The following is a 22,322-nucleotide window of genomic DNA, read 5'->3' as shown; positions in this document are numbered from 1 at the left end:
TTCTGGATAACTGGTTTCCGGGTTAACTGAATCCATATCTGTATCTTAGTTGTGATCAAGGACAAGCTACTGTTTTATTATTACTGAGAAAAAGGAAATCATTTTTAAAAATGTGGATTAATTAGATAAAATGGAGTCTATGGGAGACAAACTTTCCATAATTCGGAGCTTTCTGGAAAACTTTTTTTTACTGATAACTGATCACATACCTTATCTCAATTGGGATCAAGTACAAGGTACTGTTTTATTATTAGGGATGCACCGAATTCAGGATTCGTTTCGGGATTCATCCTTTTTCAACGGATTTGGCTGAATCTAATCCTATTTTATATATGCAAATTAGGGGCAGGGGAAATCGCATGACATATGCAAATTCGGTTTGGTATTCGGCCAAATCTTTCGCAAAGTATTCGGGAGTTCGACCGAATCCGAAATAGTGGATTCAGTGCATCTCTATTTATTATTACAGAAAAAAAGGAACTTGTTTTTAAAAATTTGGATAATTTGAATAAAATGCACCCTGTGGGAGACAGCCTTTCCGTAATTTGAAGCTTTCTGGATAACTGGTTTCCAGATATCGGATCCTTTACCTGTAAAGTGAAAAAGGAGGTGGCAACTGTGTGCCAATGGGACTGTATGAAACAGGGTTACTCTTTGTGTTAAACTACAATTCTCAGAATTCCACAAGAGCCAAAGCATTGAATGGAGCTGCGCAAGTTTGATCAACCATTGCTTGTGTTGGCCCCCCAAGCCTTGTTCTGCCCATAAACCCCGCTCTTTATTTCAGGTCCGTCTTCCTGAGAGTTTCTGGTTTTCTTGTTGCGCTTCTTGGAAAGTTACAGTTAAAATAACAGCTGCCTTTTATATGAAAGAGTTTCTTGTTACAATTGGCGACGCATGGAAGCTGTTCCCAACCTCCATTAGAATTAAAGGGCCACTTGAGCCTTCTCTTAGAGTCCTGTGCGGGTCCATTTTTTGGGACCCGAACCTGCAATCCACAACCCACATTCTTACCCGCTACCAGACACGCCCCACAAGTACCTTATCTGCATCCCTGACGCGCAACCCGATGACTATCAAGAAACAGGAAGTGCTGTCGTAAACCGGAAGTGACATCATCAGACGTAGGCGTGATCCGAAAAAAAGGAGTAAAAATCGATATTGAGAAGACCCGTGGCCCGACCCGTGTCTATAACCACACCCAAAACTTACACCGCAACCATCAGGGTACCGCAGGTTTTTATGGGTAACCCGCGAGTACCCAAGCTGCTGCAGGACTCTGAGAGGCACAGAACGGGGGGCTAAAGCTGGGGGGTCCTCTGACTTGTGGAGACCAGTCATTTCAATGTAGTAGTTTGGGGCACAGTTGGAGACCAGTGGTGCTGTTCTGTATATCTATACCAGTTATTCAATTGATTCTGCCCATTCATACTCCCGAATCTTGTTTTTATTTCCCTTTATATTCCTCTTTCAGACTTGGCGCCCACAAGACCCAAAAAACACGCATACATTTGTTAATAAAAGAAAAACTTGTCCCCTACCTGAATACTGAGAAGAATGTGTCGGAAATATATATATTTAGATTTAGTGCAAGAAGGATCCCTAGGGGGATATTTCTGGGGTTGTTCACCTTTGAGAGAACTTTTAGTATGATGTAGAGAGAGATATTCTGTGAGAATTTGTAATTGGTTTTCATTTTCTATTATTTGTGGGTTGAGAGTTATTTAGCTTTTTATTCAGCAGCTCTTCAATTTGCATTTTAAGCATTCTGGTAGCTAGGGAGCAAATCACCTTAGCAACCATGCACTGATGTGAATGAGAGTCTCGAATATGAACAGGAGAGGCCTGAATAAAAAGATGAGGAAAAAAAGTAGCAATAACAATACATTTCTAGCCTTACAGAGCATTTGTTTTTTTAGAAGGGGTCAGGGACGCCCACTTGAAAGCTGTAAAGAGTCAGTAGAAAAAGGCAAATAACTATAAAAAATAGATAATGAAGACAAACTGAAAAGTTGATAAGAATTGGCCGTTCTATAACATTCTAAAAGTTACCCCAAAGGTGAACCACCCCTTTAACTTCTAGTATGTCACAGAATGACTAATTCTAAGCAACTTTTCAATTGGTCGTCATTTTAAAGTTTTTGAATTATTTGCTTTCTTCCGACTCTCCCCAGCTTTCAAATGGGGGTCACTGACCTAATCTAAAAAAAACAAATTCTCCGTAAAGCTACAAATGTATTGTTATTGCTACTTTTTATTTCTGCTGATTTGGCAAACTGGAGAGTTGCTGAATAAAAAACCAAAATAACTCAAAAACCATAAATAATAAAACATAAAAAACAATTGCTGGTTGCCTTAGGGTCAGGCCACACTGGGTGTTTTGGGGAGATTTGGTCGCCTGGCGACTAATCGCCTCATTTTTGCTCCCCAAACGCCTTCCCTCACTCTGCAACGGCTAATCACACGAAGCCATTGGTTTTCCGAAGTCTCCCGAATCGCTGTGTGTGATTAGCAAGGCGACCAAATCTCCCAAAAACACCCAGTGTGGCCTGACCCTTAATAAGTATTGTTCTCTACATGACACCAAAAGTTTACTTAAAGGTGCACACAACCTCTTTTAAAAGGGCTGTTCACTAGCCAACGCATTTTTCAGTTGGTTATAGATAGTTTACCAGAAATAAAGAATTTTTCCAATTGCTTTCTATTTTGGCTGACTGTTTTTCTAATGTAAAGTGTAGTTTTTTTCACCTTCTAAAGCAGCTTGGGGTGGTCGCCGACCCTGTAAACTGTACTAAATTTATACATATAGTTGATACATTTCTTATCTTTGTTCCTGCTGAGTTTCATTAAGGCTTAGTTCACACGAGGAGATTCGGGGAGATTATGTCGCTTGGCGACTAATCGCCTCTTCTTCTGGGCGACAATCTCCCCGAACTGCCTCCTTGTGTCTTCCCATCCGGTATAATGAAAAGTCGCCCGCGCTACAGCAATGTTTCCAACTTCGGGCGACTTCTGAAAATGCAGCGACTTCGTTATAGCGCATGGGAAGACACGAAGAGGCAGTTCGGGGAGATTGTCGCCCAGAAGAAGAGGCGATTAGTCGCCAGACGACAAAATCTCCCCGAATCTCCTCGTGTGAACTAACCCTAAAGGCAGCTGTTTTAATTAATACATTAGTTGCTAATGCTACTTTTTATTACAGATCTTTCTATTCAGGCCTCTCTTATTCATATTCCAGTCTTATTCTAATCGGCACATGGTTGCTATGTAGATTTGGACCCTAGCAACCAGATTGCTGAAATTGCAAACTAGAGAGCTGTTCAATAAATAGTAGGGATTCGCCGAATCCTTCTGCCTGGCTGAACCTAATCCTAATATGCATATGCAAATTAGGGGCAGGGAGGGAAATCGCTTGTCTTTTTGTCACAATACAAGGTAAGTATAAAAATTTTCCCCCTTCCAACCCCTAATTTGCATATGCAAATTCGGATTCGGTTCGGTATTCAGCCGAATCTCTCGCGAAGGATTCTGGGGTTTGGCCGAATCCAAAATAGTGGATTCGGCGCATCCCCTATAAAAAGCTAAATTCAAAACCAATAATAATAAAAAATGAAAACCAATTGCAAATTGTCTCAGAATATCACTCTCTACATCGTACTAAACGTTAATGAACATCCCCTTTAAATTTTACACTTAGATTTTGAAAAAACTGTAAAAAAAAAATGGACAGTAATTAAAAAGTTTATTTCTGGTGAACAATCTGAAACCAACTGAAGTGAGAAAAAAAAAATGTTGGAAGGTGAACAACCCCTTTAGGGCAGAGACACGCTCAGATTCGGGGATATTGGTCGCCTGGCGACAAATCTCCTCTTCTTCAGGGCGACTAATCTCCCCAAACTGCCTTCCCGTCCGCTAGAATGTAAATCGTTGGCAGGATGGCACTCGGTATCGATTCATTTTTCCGAAGTTGACTTGGAAAACAAAGCGCTCAGAGTGCCACCCCGCTGGCGTTTTATATTCTAGCTGGCAGGGGAGGCAGTTCGGGGAGATTAGTCGCCACGAATCTGAGCCTGTGTCTCTGCCCTTAAAGGGCAATAAATACTGTTTGTGTTTAATGCTCCAATTCTATGTTGGTTCTTTATCTTGAAAACTGACCAGTCGGGCCACTGATCAAACATTGTGTGATTTTGTCACCCATAAGGGATGAGCAGAGCCCTTGAAGATGGCCGCTTGTAGTTGATCTAAAGTATCTAAAGTCAGACTCGGTATGACAGCTTTGTGCTCAATAAGGGTCAGGGCACTCAGTTCTGAATACGGCACTTATTTTATGGGAATAATATGATATACATATACACATACACTTATTTGCACCTTTGTGTTTATTATGGTCAGGGCACACAGGCAGATACAGAGAGATTAGTCGCCCGGCCAAAAATCGCCTTCTTCGGGGTGACTAATCTCCCCGAACTGCCTTACTGCTGGCTAAAACGTAAATTGCCGGCGTGATGGTACTCTGCTTGTTTTGTTTTCCGAAATTCGGAAGTTTCCTTGTATCGCGACAAGTTCCGTCCCGCCGGCGATTTACATTTTAGCCGGCGGTAAGGCAGGGGAGGCAGTTCAGTTTTTTTAAAAGTGTCTTTTTTAAAGAAAGTTACAGTTCAGTTGTGCAAGAATATTTTTTCAGGGGGTTATACTGTATATTGAGAGTGCTGGGGCTACCTTGTTTTTATAGATAGATAATAGATATAGATAGATAGAGATATATATAGATAGATATTTATAACAGCCAATGATCATGCATTGTTCCACATTTCAGGGAGATAAAAGTAAAAGCAATTGTTGTTGCACCCCGAATAAAGATATTATTCCCGTAAAAAAAAGTGCTGTATTCAGAACTGAGGGCAATGAAGCCAATGGCTGACAGTTAATTCTGGGAGTTGTCAGTTCAGCAGCCGTGGGTAATTGCTGCTATTCTCTCTCATGCAGAATACTGTGGGCTTTTATGTTGCTGGAGTGCCTGCTGATCCCACAAGAGACGGGGAGGTTACTGAGTTCAGGATTTCTGCTGGAGCCGAACGGATCTGTCTGTATTCCCTGAAATGTTTATGTTGTTGCCCCTTTGCACATTGCCATTTAACCCTGAGAATGACAGTTGGCACTGCACTCAAAAATAAAGGGGCTGCGGGGCTTCCCAAACCTAATGCCATTTTGTAACATTCATCCTTGGATGTAGAAATGGCCCTGCAAAGCTGGCTGCAGTTAAAGGCAAAGGCCTGCAAATACGAGGTTGCTTTTCATAGCAGACTTTTTGGGTCTAAACCCATTCCTAAGCTTAAGGGTTGTTCACCTTTGAGCTACCTTTACTAGTAGTAGTACAATTGGTTTTTACTATTTGTGAGTTTTAACTTATTAAGCTTTTTATTCAGCAGCTCTCCAGTTTGCAGTTTCGACAATCTGGTTGCTAGGGTCCACATTACCCTAGCAACCATGCATTGATTTGAATAAGAGACTGGAATATGTATAGGAGAGGGCCCGAGTAATAAAAAGTAGCAATAACAATACATGTTATTGTATGTGTCACTGACCCGAAATTGAAAGCTGGAAAAAGCCAGAAGAAGGAGGCACATCATTAAAAAAATATAAATAGGAAAACATGAAGACCAATTGAAAAGATGCTCTATGACACTTTAAAAGTTATCGTAAAGGTGAACCATCCCTTTAAAGGGTTACTTGTAGAAATGTAGTTGCTTTCAAATGTTTTTGCACTGCTGGTTCTGATTCTGACCTGCGAGAACCTTTATAATACATTGTATTAAAATCCTGAGAACTGATGGGGACAAACAGATACTCAAGTGCTCATCCCAAGATCCTTGGTGGTCTCACCATTTAAAGGGATACTGTTGCAATTTTACCCTCCCCTGGAACCCTGTGCCTTTATTATTTGCTTTACCTGTTTGCTTTTCATTAAAGTGCGTTTTTGTTGGGGAAAGTGCGAGCACTTGACCAGTAAACATGTAACTGCTGCTAGTTTGGAAATCAAAACAGTAGCCGTCTCTTGCTCCCTTGGTTGCAATTCTGGATTGGGAATTTCGAGGATCAGACTCACAAGACTCATTGCCAACTCATTAATTCAGTACAGGTATGGGACCTGTTATCCAGAATGTTCGGAACCAAGTGTTCCTGGATAAGGGATCTTTCCGTAATTTGGATCTCCAAACATTAAGTCAAATCATGTAAATATTAAATAAACCCAATAGGCTGGTTTTGCTTCCAATAAGGATTAATTATATCTTAGTTGAGATCAAGTACAAGCTACTGTTTTATTACTACAAAGGAAAATAATCATTTTTAAAAATGTGGATTATTTGGATAAAATAGAGTCTATGGAAGACAGGCTTTCCATTATTTTGAGCTTTCTGTATAGCTGGTTTCTGGATAACTGATCCCATACCTGTATTTTCATCTGATAACTGTTAACTCGCCTGTCTCTTTAAAGGACCAGTAGCATAAAAAAAAAATTAGGTTATACTTAACGAGAGAAGAAACACCAAGACACTTAACTTTAAATTCGCGAATTCTTTATTAAGAAATAACTTACCGATTCTCCACTTGTGCTCCTCTTCAGAAACGGCAACAGGGCTATGATCCATCATGCGGTGATCGATTTCTCCTCCCTGGCTATCTCCTATAGAAGGCAGGGAGGAGAAATCGAGTGCCGCACGATGGATTGTCACCCAGTCGCCGTTTCTGAAGAGGAGCGCAAGTGGATAATCGGTTAAGTGTGTCGGTGGGTTTTTTTTCATTATGGAGAAACATTTTTTTTTTTACGGATGCACCGAATCCACTATTTTGGATTCGGCCGAACCCCGAATCCCTCGTGAAAAGATTCGGCCGAATACCGAACCGAATCTTCATTTTAATTTGCATATACAAATTAGGGATGGGAAGTGGAAAATTTTTTTACTTCCTTGTTTTGTGACGAAAAGTCATGCAATTTCCCTCCCCACCCCTAATTTGCATATGCAAATTAGGGTTCGGCTGGGCAGAAGGATTTGGCCGAATCCTGGATTCGGTGCATCCCTAATTTTTTATTTTTATGTTACTGATCTTTTAAGGCCTATGGTACACAGGAACTATTCTCTGCTGGCAATTTTTTTGAGTGTGTCACACATTATATATATATATATATATATATATACATACATATATATATACATATACATATATACATATACATACATATATATACACACATATATATATATACACATATATATATATATATACACATATATATATATATATATATATACATATATATATATATATATACACATATATATATATATATATATACATATATACATTTTCACATTTTCTTCTCTAAACTGCATTATGAAGCCCTGGAGTGCTTCAATCTTGGGGAACTTATATATATATATATCTATATCTATATTTATTTATTTTAGAGATGCATCGAATCCAGGATTCAGCCTTTTTCAGCAGGATTCAGATTCGGCCGAATCCTTCTGCACGGCTGAACAGAATCCTAATTTGCATATGCAAATTCGGGATGGGGAGGGAAATTGCGGGACTTTTTGTCACAAAACAAGGAAGTAAATTTTTTTTCCCCTTTCCACCCCTAATTTGCATATGCAAATTAGAATTTGATACAGTATTTGGCCGACTCTTTCGTGAAGGGTTCGGCCCAATCCAAAATAGTAGATTTCGTGCATACCTAATATATAGATTCCAACTATTGGGAGCTTGGAATTCTGGGAGGAGGTGTGGTTTGACAAATGCCTTTCCTTATTATGGCAACAAAATAATAACAAAGTCATTTGTTTGTATTCGCAGGTGCTGGAGAGTCTGGTAAAAGCACAATTGTGAAGCAGATGCGGATCCTGCACGTGAATGGATTCAATGCAGAGTAAGTACATTGATTGTGCGTGTTGAGTTTGATCAGTGCCGTAAGCAGGGTGGCCCTCCAGCTGCTATTGTCACTTCTACTGGGGTACCCTTTCACTTGTATGTCATTCATTTGACACATAGCTTCCCATTTAAAGCCTGGGTTCATTTCTCTTAGTATGGTGTATGCTTTACTCATTGCCTTTGTGTATTGCTGCCATACCCTTAGTGTATCATCTCTGTGCCCTTAAAGGGTTTGTTCACCTATGATGTAGAGAGATATTCTAAAACAATTTGCAATTGGCCTTCATTTTTTTCATTTGTAGTTTTTGAAATATTTAGGTATTCTATTCAGCAGCTCGCCACTTGGCAATTTTAGCAATCTGGTTGCTAGGGTCCAAATTATCCTAGCAACCGTGCATTGATTTGAATAAGAGACTGGAATATGAATAGGAAAGGGCCTGGATGGAAAGATGAGTTAAAACAAAAAAAAAAAGTAGCAATAAAAATAAATTTGTAGCCTTACAGAGCATTTTTTTTTCCCCCCGATGGGGTCAGTGACCCTTATTTGAAAGCTGGAAAGAGTCAGAAGAAGGCAAATAATTAAAAAACTATATAAAAAAAAAAGAATAATGAAGGCCAATTGAGATGTTGCTTAGAATTAGCCATTCTATAATACATTGAAAGTGAACTTATAGGTGAACTACCCTTTAAACCTATCTGATGGTTTTATGCAGTGATCCCCAACCAGTAGCTCTTGAGCAACATGTTTCTCTCCAACCCCTTGGATGTTGCTCCCAGTGGCCTCAAAGCAGGAGCTTATTTTTGAATTCCAGGCTTGGAGGCAAGTTTTGGTTGTATAAAAACCAGGTGTACTGCCAAACAGACCGACCTGTAAACTGCTAGTCAGCATAGGGGCTACTAATATCCAATAGAACATTTTTCATGCTTGTGTTGCTCCGAACTCTTGTGAATGTTGTTCACTGGTGAACAAGGTTGGGGACCCCTGGTTTTGTGTAACCCTAGCTATGTTATGCAAAGATGGCAGCCCCGTATGAAGTAATGGCGGTTGACGGTTTCTGTGGTTTCCAAAATTCAGTGTAATGTAATGTTGAGGGATTAAATGGTAAGCATGACCCTTTGGGGGTTTAATGGTACGCATAACCCTTTGGGGGGTTAGATGATACACGTGACCCTTTGGGTGGGATAAATGATACACGTGACCCGTAGGGGGTTTAATGATACACGTGACCCATTGGGGGGGGGTTAAATGATACATGTGCCCATTGGGGGGTTAAATGATACGCGTGACCCATTGGGGGGTTAAATGACATGCGTGACCCATTGGAAGGGTTAAATGATACGCCTTACCCTTTGGGGGGGTTAAATGATACACGTCTCATGTGCAGAGTCTGCTTAATGATACATCTAATCATGCTCCTTTATTGCTCTTCCCCTGTAGCTATGGACTCAGGCTAATTACTAGGGATGCGCCAAATCCAGGATCCAGTTCGGAATTCTGCCTTTTTCAGCAGGATCCAAGTGCCTGGCCAAACTGAATCCGAATCCAGAAACACGGCATCTGATCATACAAACAAAAAAAAGTCAAAATTTTTTTACCCGCGCACTCCTTTCCCCCTCATTTCCCCGATTTGCAAATGCAAATTATGGTTCGGTTTCAGTTCGGTATTCGGCCAAATCTTTCACAAAGGATTCGGCATAATCCTAAAATAGTGGATTTGGTGCATCGCTGGTAATTACAGGCCTTTTATTGCCATGCTTGGAGTGAATCTGCCTTGCCCCCAATCATGCAGCTGCTGGGCATTCTGGGAAAAGAGCTCTGTAAGTACATCCTGCCATATTCAGAGCTCCCACTGAATCCACAGATTGACTATAATGATCTTGCCCAGCTAAGGGGTTGTTCACCTTCCAAACACTTTTTTCAGTTCAGTTGTTTGCAGATTGTTCCCCAGAAATAAAGACTTTTTGCAATGACTTTCCATTACTTATTTTTTATTGTTTTCCCAAAATCTCAAGTTTAAACTTTGAATGTTCTTGTCTCTGGTGTTTGAGTCTGGCAGATCAATTATCAATGTTAGTTGATCCATTTCTCAGCAGCATCTCTGGAGTATTAGCAACTATTGTATCGATTCTAACAGCTGCCTGTAATGAAACCCAGAGATTCTGCACAAATATAAGAATGTATCAATTTAGTACAGTTGACAGGGTCGACGACCCCCCACTCCCAGAACTGCTTTAGAGGGTGGAAAATGACACTTTACACTTCAATATTAGAAAAACGGTCACACATAGAAAATAGAAAGTCATTGGAAAAAGTCGTTATTTCTGGTGATCTATCTGAAACCAACTAGTTGTTTGAAGGTGAACAACCCCTTTAATGACTGGACCTGATGGCTGGACTGGCCCAACTTGTTTGGGGACCATCAGCTTTTAGGGTGTTAGGAGATTTGGCTCCTGGCTTGTATTATGGAGGGGGAGCAGGCCCTAACAGTCAAACTTGCAAACATATTTCAGCAGCACTCTGGTATAGTGAAAATTCAATTTATTTGTGCAACGTATCGGGCTTAACCAGCCTTTATAAAGCTTGATAAAGACCTGGTTAAGCCCAAAACGTTGCTTCACCTGTTAAACAAATAAATTGAATTTTCACTATATCGGAGTGCTGCTGAAATATGTTTGGAAGTATGGATCGGACCTGAGCAGACAGTCACAGTCAGCACCCGACGCTACAAAAAGTGGTGAGGATTGTGTAGCACTACTTTGTGTGTTTGTGATGCCCTAATAGTCAAGCTACAACTGTCCCTTTAACTGTTTTCCTTCTCCTGCACAATCACCCTCAATTTATGTAGACAAGGACATGGGCTTTGTTCACTTCTTTACTCTTCACTCCATCCAAACCTGCAGCTTTTTGGCTATTACAGGATGCTGGGAATTGAAGTCCCAGCAGCAAATTAATCTTGGTTGGACATCTAGTTCTGAATGATTCTGACTTGGAGAATTTCTAGCAGCACAGCAATAATGGAGTGTAAAGTTTCAGCTTTGCTGAAGGCTCCATTGTTTTCTTCTGGTTGATTATAACCTTCTTTGCAGCTTCTCTAGTCCTCCCTTCTCTAAACGCCTCTGCATATGAGAGCAGCTGGGGCATAGCATCATTCCATTGGGAGATTTGAGTAGAAAATGCCACAAATTGACCTGTGATGAGGCTTTTAGTTTGTCAGTGCGAAGCCCTCTGATATTAGCTGTAGCTGCTACAAGTGCATCTCTAATGGAAACACTGTAACTGGTTCAAGATCAGATCATTAGGCAATGAGCATTTGATCTAATTCACTGTTGGCTCCTATACATGTTGTGGGATGTAGGCAAGAGAAAGTGAAAGCAGAGAGAGCATTTTTCTGCAGGTACCACCCAACAGTTTGTCCAGGGTGGCACCCCCTTGCAGCAGAATCATTCAGGCCTGTCTGCCTGATATCATTGGTACATAGAATTATAAGGACACTATCCCCAAAGTAATCTTTTTTTACTTGTATAACAGAGCATTCTGTTCCAGTGGCTGCACAGATCCTGTCTGATCCCCATTGTAAGCAGCACTCCTGCCCTGCTTTATGGCTGAGATTCTAGCTATCTGTATAACAGAGCATTCTGTCCCAGTGGCTGCACAGATCCTATCTGATCCCCATTGTAAGCAGCAGTCCTGCCCTGCTTTATGGCTGAGATTCTAGCTATCTGTATAACAGAGCATTCTGTCCCAGTGGCTGCACAGATCCTATCTGATCCCCATTGTAAGCAGCAGTCCTGTCCTGCTTTATGGCTGAGATTCTAGCTATCTGTATAACAGAGCATTCTGTCCCACTGGCTGCACAGATCCTGTCTGATCCCCATTGTAAGCAGCAGTCCTGTCCTGCTTTATGGCTGAGATTCTAGCTATCTGTATAACATTCTGTCCCAGTGGCTGCACAAATCCTATCTGATCCCCATTGTAAGCAGCAGTCCTGTCCAGCTTTATGGCTGAGATTCTAGCTATCTGTTTAACAGAGCATTCTGTCCCATTGGCTGCACATATTCTTTCTGTGACCCATTGTAAGCAGCACTCCTGTCACAGGTATCATTGTGGAGGCTCAGTCAGCAGTGCCTGTGAGCCAACAAGCTGGCAACACTTATTCTTATATTATCGAACTAGACGTGAAACCTACACTAATTGCAGTGTTTTTAAAAGCATTAAAGGACTATCAGCACCAATAAATGTAATTTTTTTTATATGCATTAAAATACGATGGACTTTGTGCTTAAAACAGAAATACAAATACAGTATTTAGAAAAGAGAAATCTAATATTCAAGCAGCAGTGGTAGTACCATATACTCCATTTAAAACCTTTTTGTGTTGCCGCTATTAGGCTTTGTAAGTTGAGTGTGAAGGCACTGCCCAAACTGGTCACCATCACTAACAAGACCCACCCTCTAGGTGTCACTGCCTGGAGACGAGTTGAAGGTGGCTCATTTGTATGGCAGTTAAAGTTGACAGAAACCTCAACGTATTCTTGCCAGATCCTGGGAGTACATCGTAGATGTGTCTACAAGGGTTATTTACTCACACCATGGAAACTTGCTATTTAAGGTGTCTGGAAAGAGCTCAAAGGAAATACTGTTAACTGGAAAACAAATGTATACAGTGCAAGGTCCCTCCAGGTCAGATAGAAGCTCTGTTGGATGAAGAGGTGTCCCTTTGGCACAAGCTGCCTCGTTTCTCATGAGCTGTAGGATAATGGTTGCACTAGGCTTTGTTTGGAAGGCCATAAAAAAAGCAGCACCACAGAATCAAGTTTGTGTGGCTGGAGTTGTCTGACCATTTGCTGCTGGTGGGAAACTTGAATACCGTTGTGTAGAGCAGTGATTTTCCAAACTGGTACGGGCTGAGCCTAAAGGCCATTTAGTGGAGAAGAAAATTTGCTGTTATAGATGCAGCTTCAAGGTTGGGGTGAAATTTGGGGAGGATGAAACTGACTGATATACCAATGGTTTCCTATATCTGCAACTTTGTGAGCTAAAGGGGGCCCAAACCAAAGGAGGGACATGAAAATAGCCTCTAGATCTGGGGTCCCCAACCTTTTTTGGCCCTGGGGAGTTGGTCGGGAGGGATCGGTGTCCAATTAGGCAGCTGGGTTGAAGACTGTCCTACCGGGCCGTGGGGACCCCTGCTCTAGATGATTAGCTCTTTAGGTGGAATTCTATGGTGCCTTTCATTGAGTAAGCTGGACATTTCTGCATTTGATGTCCAATAAACTGTTCATTAACAATTTCACTTATGCTGTGGCCTCAGATAATACAGTAGAACCCCCGTTTTTCCATTTCCTAGGGGACTACGTGAAAACTGTGTACATTCCCGGGAAAATGTTAAAGGGGTTGTTCACCTTTGAGATAACTTTTAGTATGATATAGAGAGTGATATTCTGAGACAATTTGCAATTGTATTTTATTATAGAAGGATGAGTTATTTAGTTTTTTTTTTATTCAGCAGCTCTTCAATTTGTATCTTAAGCAATCCGGTAACAAGGGTCCAAATTACCCCAGCAATCGTGCATTGATTTGAATAAGAGACTGGGATATGAATAGGAGAGGCCTGAATAGAAGGATCAAAAGTAAAAAGTAACAATACATTTGTAGCCTAAAGGTGGCCATAGAGCAGAAGACTTGTATATCGGTCAGCTCGTTAATCGGGCTGGACGGATAATTTTAATCGGGGTGCCTTTGAAGGCACCCAAACATCGGCCATTGTTAGTGCTGAATCTTTAGATACAGGTAGAATTCTATTGTTTCTCTCTGTATATCTGACGAGTCAGCTCTACACGTGTGTATTGAAACGAACAATCTTTCTTGGAAAGATCTGTTCCAAGAAAGATCGTAATAGTTACGTCTATGGCCTCCTTTACAGAGCATTTGTTTTTTAGAAGGGAGATGGCGACGCCCATTTGAAAGTTGCAGAGTCAGAAGACAAAGGCAAATCACAATATATATATATAAAACCAATTTTAAAAGTTGCTTAGAATTGGGCATTCTATAACATAATAAAAGTTGCCTTAAAGGTGAACCACCCCTTTAAACCTGAGAAAGGAAAAACGCAGCTTGCCTGTATGAGACTAGAACAAAACGATGTCCGTTCTGGAAAAATTGAATATTCGTGTTCTATTGTATTTCCAGTGGGTTTCTTGCAACCTCCAGTAACCGTGCCTTCCTATGCACTGACTCCTAGCCATAAATACATGAAAATCTTGATAGATACACATGTTGATCCTTGCTGCTGTGAGTGAGTTGTTACCCTTTCCCATGTTTAAAAAAAAAAAAAATTACTGTCATTTATCTGTTCAAAAGGGGAGTCATAGCAAAGCTTTCTGTCTATGATTTTGCATAGTGCGCTCGATAATGGGAAAAGGAACCTTGTATCACTGTGGGTTTGTTCCGACTCTCCTTGGAAAATTGATTCTCAGGGCAGTGATTAGTCTTCCCAAGTTAAATCACCACTTTCTCCTGGCATTGTCTATGGAGGTGGTTACTAGTGTGTGTGACTACCTTTTGGGTGTGTCCTAATGCTCCTTTTGGGTGTGTCCTAATGCTCATACTTGAAAAGCACAGTATAGAGTCCTGCGCAGAACCAACTTGTTAAACCCGGACCGGCAACCCGCCACCCAATCCGTGACCCGCTGACCATCAAGAAACAGGAAGTGCTGTCATTCTAAACCGGAAGTGACATCATTAGAAGTAGAAGTGAACTAAAAAAAAAGGGGGGTGGAGTAAAACAGGAAGTGCTGTCATTGTAAACCGGAAGTGACATCGTTAGAAGTAGGCATGATCTGGGGGGGGGAGGAGTAAAACTCGAGAAGACCCATGAACCGACCTGCGTCCCACAAACCCGGAGAACCGCCGACTCGCGTCTATACCCACTCTCGAAACTTCTACCTGCAACCCGCAGGGTACCGCAGATTTTTCCGGGTAACACACGGCTACCCGACCCACTGCAGGACTTTAGTACAGTAGCACATGGGCACAGCTCTGCCTTTACATGAACCTGATTGGGAACTGCAGCAGTTTTCCATTAATCTGTTGGTTGCCTGCCCTCAAATTGGGGATTGGTTGGCATATTCCAGAATATCCTGAGAGAGATGGCTGTAGGATTTTGGAATTTGTTTGATATTTAGTAGTACGGACAATTTGGATAGTGTAGCATCCCTCATTAGCCATAAGCAATTAGCAATTCCTTTTGAATTTAAGAATCCTGTAGTAAAAGCTAATCTCTCCAGTGAGATACATGTACATAGGTATAACATAGATCCGCTGACATGTCTGAAAGGTGATTATGGGGTTCACAATGTGGGAGTTAAACACTAAGATGCCAAGTGGTTTGTATCATACCCTGATTATTTGTTCTTAGCCAGTGTTATTGTAGTACAGGTATGGGATCAGTTATCCGGAAACCCGTTATCCAGAAAGCTCAGTATAACAGAAAGGCAGTCTCCCATAGAGTCCATTTTATCCAAATAAAAATTTTTTAAAAATGATTTCCTTTTTCTCTGTAATAATAAAACCGTGCCTTCTACTTGATCCAAACTAAGGTCTATTTAATGCTTGCATGATTTTCTAGTAGACTAAATGTATGAAGATCTAAATTATGCAAAGATTCATTATCCAGAAAGCCCTAGGTCCCAAGCATTCTGGATATAGTATCTTTCTGTATGAGCAAACCTAGGAGGGTTCTTCCTGCTGAATTGTTTTTCATACAGGGGAATACCCTTAGTTTGATGGTATATCTCTACACGTGCTATGAGCAAACTGCTGGGGAATTGTATTTTAGCAACAGATCAAGGGCAGCAATTGAAGATCACTGGTTATTTTAACATCAGGGAAGCAAATGTCCGTCTTCTGCTGTTCCTGTTGCCTGTGTTGTCCAGACCTGAGGAAGTGAGCGGTGCAACAGAAAACCTCCCTCCCCAGCACTTTAAATGGAGCAGCATTGAATTAGTTTGGTAATAAGATCAGGAGGTTTGTCTCTTACCTTATGTAATTGTTTTACAATTAACATTCTTCTGACATGAACTATAGGGTGTAACCAACAAGTGCAGTCACTAATTACAGGAATATTGTACCTTCTTTATCATTGTCATAATTTCACTTTTTTTCCAGGGTTCATCCAGTTAGGGAGAGATGGTACTTTATAGTAATAGTGGGATAATAGTGTCTGGGAAGGGAGTGTGACTGTGGGATAGTAGGTATAGTAGGGAGAGCTGGTACTTATAGTAATAGTGGGATAATAGTCTCTGGGAAGGAACTGTGACTGTAGGATAGCAGGTATAGTAGGTAGAGATGGTGCCTATAGTAACAGTGGGATAATAGTCTCTGGGAAGGGAGTGTGACTGTGGGATAGCAGATATAGTAGGGAGAGATGGTGCGTATAGTAACAGTGGGTAATAGTCTCTGGGAAGGGAGTGTGACTGTGGTATAGAAGGTATAGTAGGGAGAGATGGTGCCTATAGTAACAGTGGGATAATAGTCTCTGGGAAGGGAGTGTGACTGTGGTATAGAAGGTATAGTAGGGAGAGATGGTGCCTATAGTAACAGTGGGATAATAGTCTCTGGGAAGGGAGTGTGACTGTGGGATAGCAGGTATAGTAGGGAGAGATGGTGCCTATAGTAACAGTGGGATAATAGTCTGGGAAGGGAGTGTGGCTGTGGGATAGCAGGTATAGTAGGGGGAGATGGTGCCTATAGTAACAGTAGGATAATAGTCTGGGAAGGGAGTGCGACTGTGGGATAGCAGGTATAGTAGGGAGAGATGGTGCCTATAGTAACAGTAGGATAATAGTCTGGGAAGGGAGTGTGGCTGTGGGATAGCAGGTATAGTAGGGAGAGATGGTGCCTATAGTAACAGTGGATAATAGTCTCTGGGAAGGGAGTGTGACTGTGGGATAGCAGGTATAGTAGGGAGAGATGGTGCCTATAGTAACAGTGGATAATAGTCTCTGGGAAGGGAGTGTGACTGTGGGATAGCAGGTATAGTAGGGAGAGATGGTGCCTATAGTAACAGTGGGATAATAGTCTCTAGGAAGGGACTGTGACTGTAGGATATCAGGTATAGTAGGGAGAGATGGTGCCTATAGTAACAGTGGGATGATAGTCTCTGGGAAGGGAGTGTGACTGTGGGATAGCAGGTATAGTAGGGAGAGATGGTGCCTATAGTAACAGTGGATAATAGTCTCTGGGAAGGGAGTGTGACTGTGGGATAGCAGGTATAGTAGGGAGAGATTGTGCCTATAGTAACAGTGGATAATAGTCTCTGGGAAGGGAGTGTGCCTGTGGGATAGCAGGTATAGTAGGGAGAGATGGTGCCTATAGTAACAGTGGGATGATAGTCTCTGGGAAGGGAGTGTGACTGTAGGATATCGGGTATAGTAGGGAGAGATGGTGCCTATAGTAACAGTGGGATAATAGTCTCTGGGAAGGGAGTGTGACTGTGGGATAGCAGGTATAGTAGGGAGAGATGGTGCCTATAGTAACAGTGGATAATAGTCTGGAAAGGGAGTGTGGGTCTTTGTGTTGTCCCCTGACCATTATTGACCTTCCAGTGATTGTTATTTTGGCCGCTCCATACTGCATGTAGAACTGAGTGAATCAGAACGCTGTATTACTTCCTCTTTTGACACAAGCTATAGGCAGATAAACTGGGTCCTGTTTGCTTGTAACCAGTCTCTGCTCCTGAGCAAAGTCTAAAAATTCCTGGAGTGATTGGGGCTTAACAAGCCTGAAGTCTTTATTACGGCTTTTACTATGTGCTTCAGTTTAATGCAGCAGCTTATGGTTGAGATGGAACTTTATTTTCTGTACATTTGTGCTGATACATATATTGTATGGTGCTGCGTGTCCTTACAGTGCACACATTATCTATCTATCTATCTATCTATCTATCTATCTATCTATCTATCTATCTATCTATCTATCTATCTATCTATCTATCTCAGTTGTCAGCCAGAGGAGGGCCCTGCTGTGTAGCCATATGCAGTGGGAAAGCAAAGAAAATTGACTGATTCTCCACATTTTTATCTCTTGTACAGCTATAAATATCATATGGGCTCAGAGCAAAGGTGATGTGGCTTTGGCACAGTGTGTATAAAAAGGCAAGGATTGCCATGGAGGGGAACTGTAACTTGTGCAATAGTGTTGATAGTAAGGCAAGATGTAAGGCAGTCTTATAAATAAAGTACATCATTTAGAGACTTCTGGAATGGGCAGATGACTCAGGTGAGCCACTTTTGTTGAGAGTTGCAGTTCAGCAACATCTGGAGGATAACCGGAGCTCTTTTCTCTAGAGTTAGGAACCTCTCCTGTATGAAGAGCCTGTGAGTGCATGGAAGGGTTAATGTTCGAGAGATTTTCAAGTCTTTCTGTTCCCTGGGACTCGGATTGAGACTTGCCAGAAAATTTGCCAAGAAAGAAGCTGCGGGTATGTTAATGGCAGCTGTGCCCTCCCACCCACAGTGTGTGTCTCTGCCGCTGCCAACTGCCTGATCAACACGACAGAGAGGAGAAAAACGACACTGGTACCAGGGCTTTCCCAGATGAGCTTGGTACCTGCTTCTTCTCTAGAGACACTGGTACCAGAGCCTGTGCCTTCACCAGTGTAGATGGTACTGTGCTTTTATGGGCAAGATTGGTACTGGGCCTTTCCCACAGTGATGCTCCTATGTTTAAGGATTTCACTTTTCTGCCCAGCGGCTATCTGGATTTTATATGGCTACTAGCTTCACAGACTGTAGCAACACTGTACTGTAGCTTTGCATTAAATTGAGGGTGAACTTCCCCTTTGCATCTGTGAATAAAGTGAACCTGCCCAGTGTGCAAGGCCCGTGTTGGGGCTGCTGGGAGTGGCTTAACTAGATTTTATTCAATTTTGGACCCCAAAATATTGATAAGTTGGCCTATTCTACAAGATATGTTAAAATTGCTGATTGATTAGCAGGGATGCACCGAATCCACTTTTGGATTTGGCTGAACCTCCAAATCCTTCGCAAAAGATTTCAAATTAGGGGTGGCAGGGGGAAAACATTTTTTTACTTCCTTGTTTTGTGACAAAAAGTCACGCGATTTCCCTCCCCGTCCCTGATTTGCATATGCAAATTCGGATTCCGTCCAGCCGGGCAGAAGGATTCGGCCGAATCCTAATTCTGCTGAAGACAGCCGAATCCCGAACCAAATCCTGAATTGGAATTGTTCAGTGTAAAAATAAGAACTGGATAACTAGGCTGTGCAAAATAAAAAATGTTTCTAATATAGTTAATTAGCCAAATATGTAATGTATAAAGACTAGTTAATTGGATGTCTAACATATAGCCAGAACACTACTTTCTGCTTTTCAACTCTCTTGGTTTCCAATGACTGGTTACCAGGCAGTAACCAATCAGAGACTTGAAGGGGGGCCACATGGGTCATATCTGTTGCTTTTGAATCTGAGCTGAATGCTGAAGATCAATTGCAAACTCACTGAACAGTTATGTCCCATGTGGCTCCCCTTCAAGTCGCTGACTAACTCAAGAGCTAGAGAGCTGAAAAGCAGGAAGTAGTGTTCTGGCTATTATGTTAGACATCGTCACTCCAGCCTTTATACATTACATTTTTGGCTAACTAAATATATTAGAAACATTTTTTATTTTGCACAGCCTATCTATTTACCCAGTTTTTATTTTCACCTGAACTATTCCTATTACTATACACTCCTGGACTGGTCTGATTCCTCGATAGTTACACCCCTGACTGCTGGGTACCCCCTTCATTGGGAAGACCATCGGGTTGGACTCGTAAGGAGACACCACTTCACTGGAGGAAAAAGTCCTGTACCCTTTGTAAAAGAGAGCATTTCTGACCCGTTTGTCTCTTTCTTTCTGACAGGGAGAAGAAAATCAAAGTGCAAGATATTAAGAATAATATTAAGGAAGCTATAGAGGTAAGTGTTGTCCGAGGACCCTGTGCCTACCTGCTGGCTGCAGTCCCATGGCTGGGGTGGCTGTTGCTTAAAGGAACAGTAACACCAAAAAATTAAAGTGTTTTAAAGTAATAAAAATATCATGTAGTGTTGCCCTGCACTGATAAAACTGATATGTTTGCTTCAGAAACACTACTATAGTTTATATAAACGAGCTGCTGTGCAGCAATGGCGGAAATTGAAAAAAGGATATATGACACAGGTTAAATAGTGGATAACAGATAACACCATTATGTTCTATTTGTCTGCTATCTGCTGTGAACCTTGAGCCTTTTCTCCTTTGAATGACTGCCCCCATTGCGACACAGAAGCTTATTTATATAAACAATAGTAGTGTTTCTGAAGCAAAAATACAGCAGTTTTACTAGTGCAGGGCAACAGTACATTATAAAATTTAAAGGAGCAGTCACAAGCCTGTGGCCTTCTAGTTATTGTTGGACTGAAACTCCCTGCAACTGCTGACATCCTGTAGGCCCACATCTCCAATATAGCTGTGGAAACCAAGAGAGCTGAAAAGCAGAAAGTAGTGTCCTGGCTATTATGTTACACATCCAGTCACTCCAGCCTTTATACATTACATTTTTGGCTAACTAACTATATTAGAAACATTTTTTATTTTATACACACAGTCTATTTACCCAGTTTTTGTTTTTATACTAAACAATTCACCCTCCTCTCTGGGTGCTGATACACAATGACTGGATCCTGACCGGTATCACTTCTCTCTTCCAGACAATAGTAACGGCAATGTGCAACCTCTCTCCCCCGGTGGAGCTAGCGAATCCAGAAAACCAGTTCCGAATTGACTACATCCTGAATCTACCCAATCATAAAGACTTCGACTTCTCACCAGTAAGTGCCAGCGGCACCCTGATTTTACTGGACTGGCACAGGGCTGTTACACAGGTTATTGGCTTCAATATTAGATCCTTACAGTATTTAAGAGATACTCTCACCAAAACAGAAGCTTTTTAACATGTGACTTATAATAACGGCAAGCCTGCCGAACCGTGGAATCATAAGCCTTGTGCCCATAGCCAGATGAAGCTTTGTGCCAGGTTATGCCCATTTAACCACTGGAAAGACAGTGGCATGGGGTAAGGATGGGATATTTTGGTTTCAGAGCCGATCGTAAACCAGGCCGAATGGATTTTTTTGTGCTTTTCTGGGGTCAGTTTTTCTTTTAAAGGACCAGTTACGTCAAAGTTTGTTTTTTTTAAAAAAAATTTGTTTGTAGATAACGGAAAAAAAAACACCAAGGCATATTTAACTTTAAAATCGCAGTCTTTATGACAAAAATAACTAACCAAAACTCCGCTTGCGCTCCTCTTCAGAAAAGACGGCAGGGCGACGATCCATCGCACGGTGCTCGGTTTCTCCTCCCTGCCTTCTATAGGAGATAGCCAGGAGGAGAAATAGAGTACCGCACGATGGATCGTTGCCCTGTCACCTTTTCTGAAGAGGAACGCAAGCGGAGTTTCTGTAAGTTATTTTTTAATAAAGACTTTGCTATTTTAAAGTTAAATATGTCTTGGTGTTTTTCTTTTTTGTTATATACTAACAATTTTTTTTTTCTGTTACTGGTCCTTTAAGACACTGGGACTCGTTTATAAATTTGCACCTGGACAGTAACCCATAGCAACTAATTAATGATTAGGTTTTTATCAGCTACTTGCAGGTAGAACAAAGAATGCAAACATCTTATTGGCTGCAATGAGCTACTGCCCTGGTGCAAATTTGTCCAGTGTTTATAAATGAGCAACATTATCAAGGAATATATAGTATGGTCGAAGTTCTATTGCTCTTTATAACCGAGAATTCTGTCCCAGTGGCTGCGCAGATCCTATCTGATCCCCATTGTAAGCAGCAGTCCTGCCCTGCTTTATGGCTGAGATTCTAGCTATCTGTATAACAGAGCATTCTGTCCCAGTGGTTGCACAGATCCTATCTGATCCCCATTGTAAGCAGCAGTCCTGTCCTGCTTTATGGCTGAGATTCTAGCTATCTGTATAACAGAGAATTCTGTCCCAGTGGCTGCACAGATCCTATCTGATGAACATTGTAAGCAGCAGTCCTGTCCTGCTTTATGGCTGAGATTCTAGCTATCTGTATAACAGAGAATTCTGTCCCTGTGGCTGCACAAATCCTATCTGATGCCCATTGTAAGCAGCAGTACTGTCCTGCTTTATGGCTGAGATTCTAGCTATCTGTATAACAGAGAATTCTGTCCCATTGGCTGCACAGATCCTTTCAAAGAGCATGGTTTTGACACCACTATAGATTTATGGAGTGGACAGGAATGGTTTGGGTAAAGCTGTTTATTGATGCTTAAAACTAAAACTCTGGGGTTGGCACTTTACTTTTTTTGTAGTT

At 41.5% G+C, this 22,322-nt stretch overlaps 1 protein-coding gene across 1 annotated transcript in view; it reads left to right on the top strand.

Annotated features, from left to right (window-relative positions):
• The window catches only part of gnas.L (GNAS complex locus L homeolog), a 47,527-nt gene that overhangs the window by 5,584 nt on the left and 19,621 nt on the right, over window positions 1-22,322 (top strand). The window contains 3 exon segments of the mRNA NM_001090213.1: window positions 7,858-7,930; window positions 19,856-19,910; window positions 20,682-20,801. Coding sequence (NP_001083682.1) covers window positions 7,858-7,930; window positions 19,856-19,910; window positions 20,682-20,801 — 248 coding nt within the window.

This window comes from Xenopus laevis, chromosome 9_10L (genome assembly GCF_017654675.1).
Source record: "Xenopus laevis strain J_2021 chromosome 9_10L, Xenopus_laevis_v10.1, whole genome shotgun sequence".
In the NCBI taxonomy this organism is placed as follows: domain Eukaryota; kingdom Metazoa; phylum Chordata; class Amphibia; order Anura; family Pipidae; genus Xenopus; species Xenopus laevis.
The sequence above is the reverse complement of the archived record's forward strand: the minus strand, read 5'-3'. Positions and strand labels throughout refer to the sequence as shown.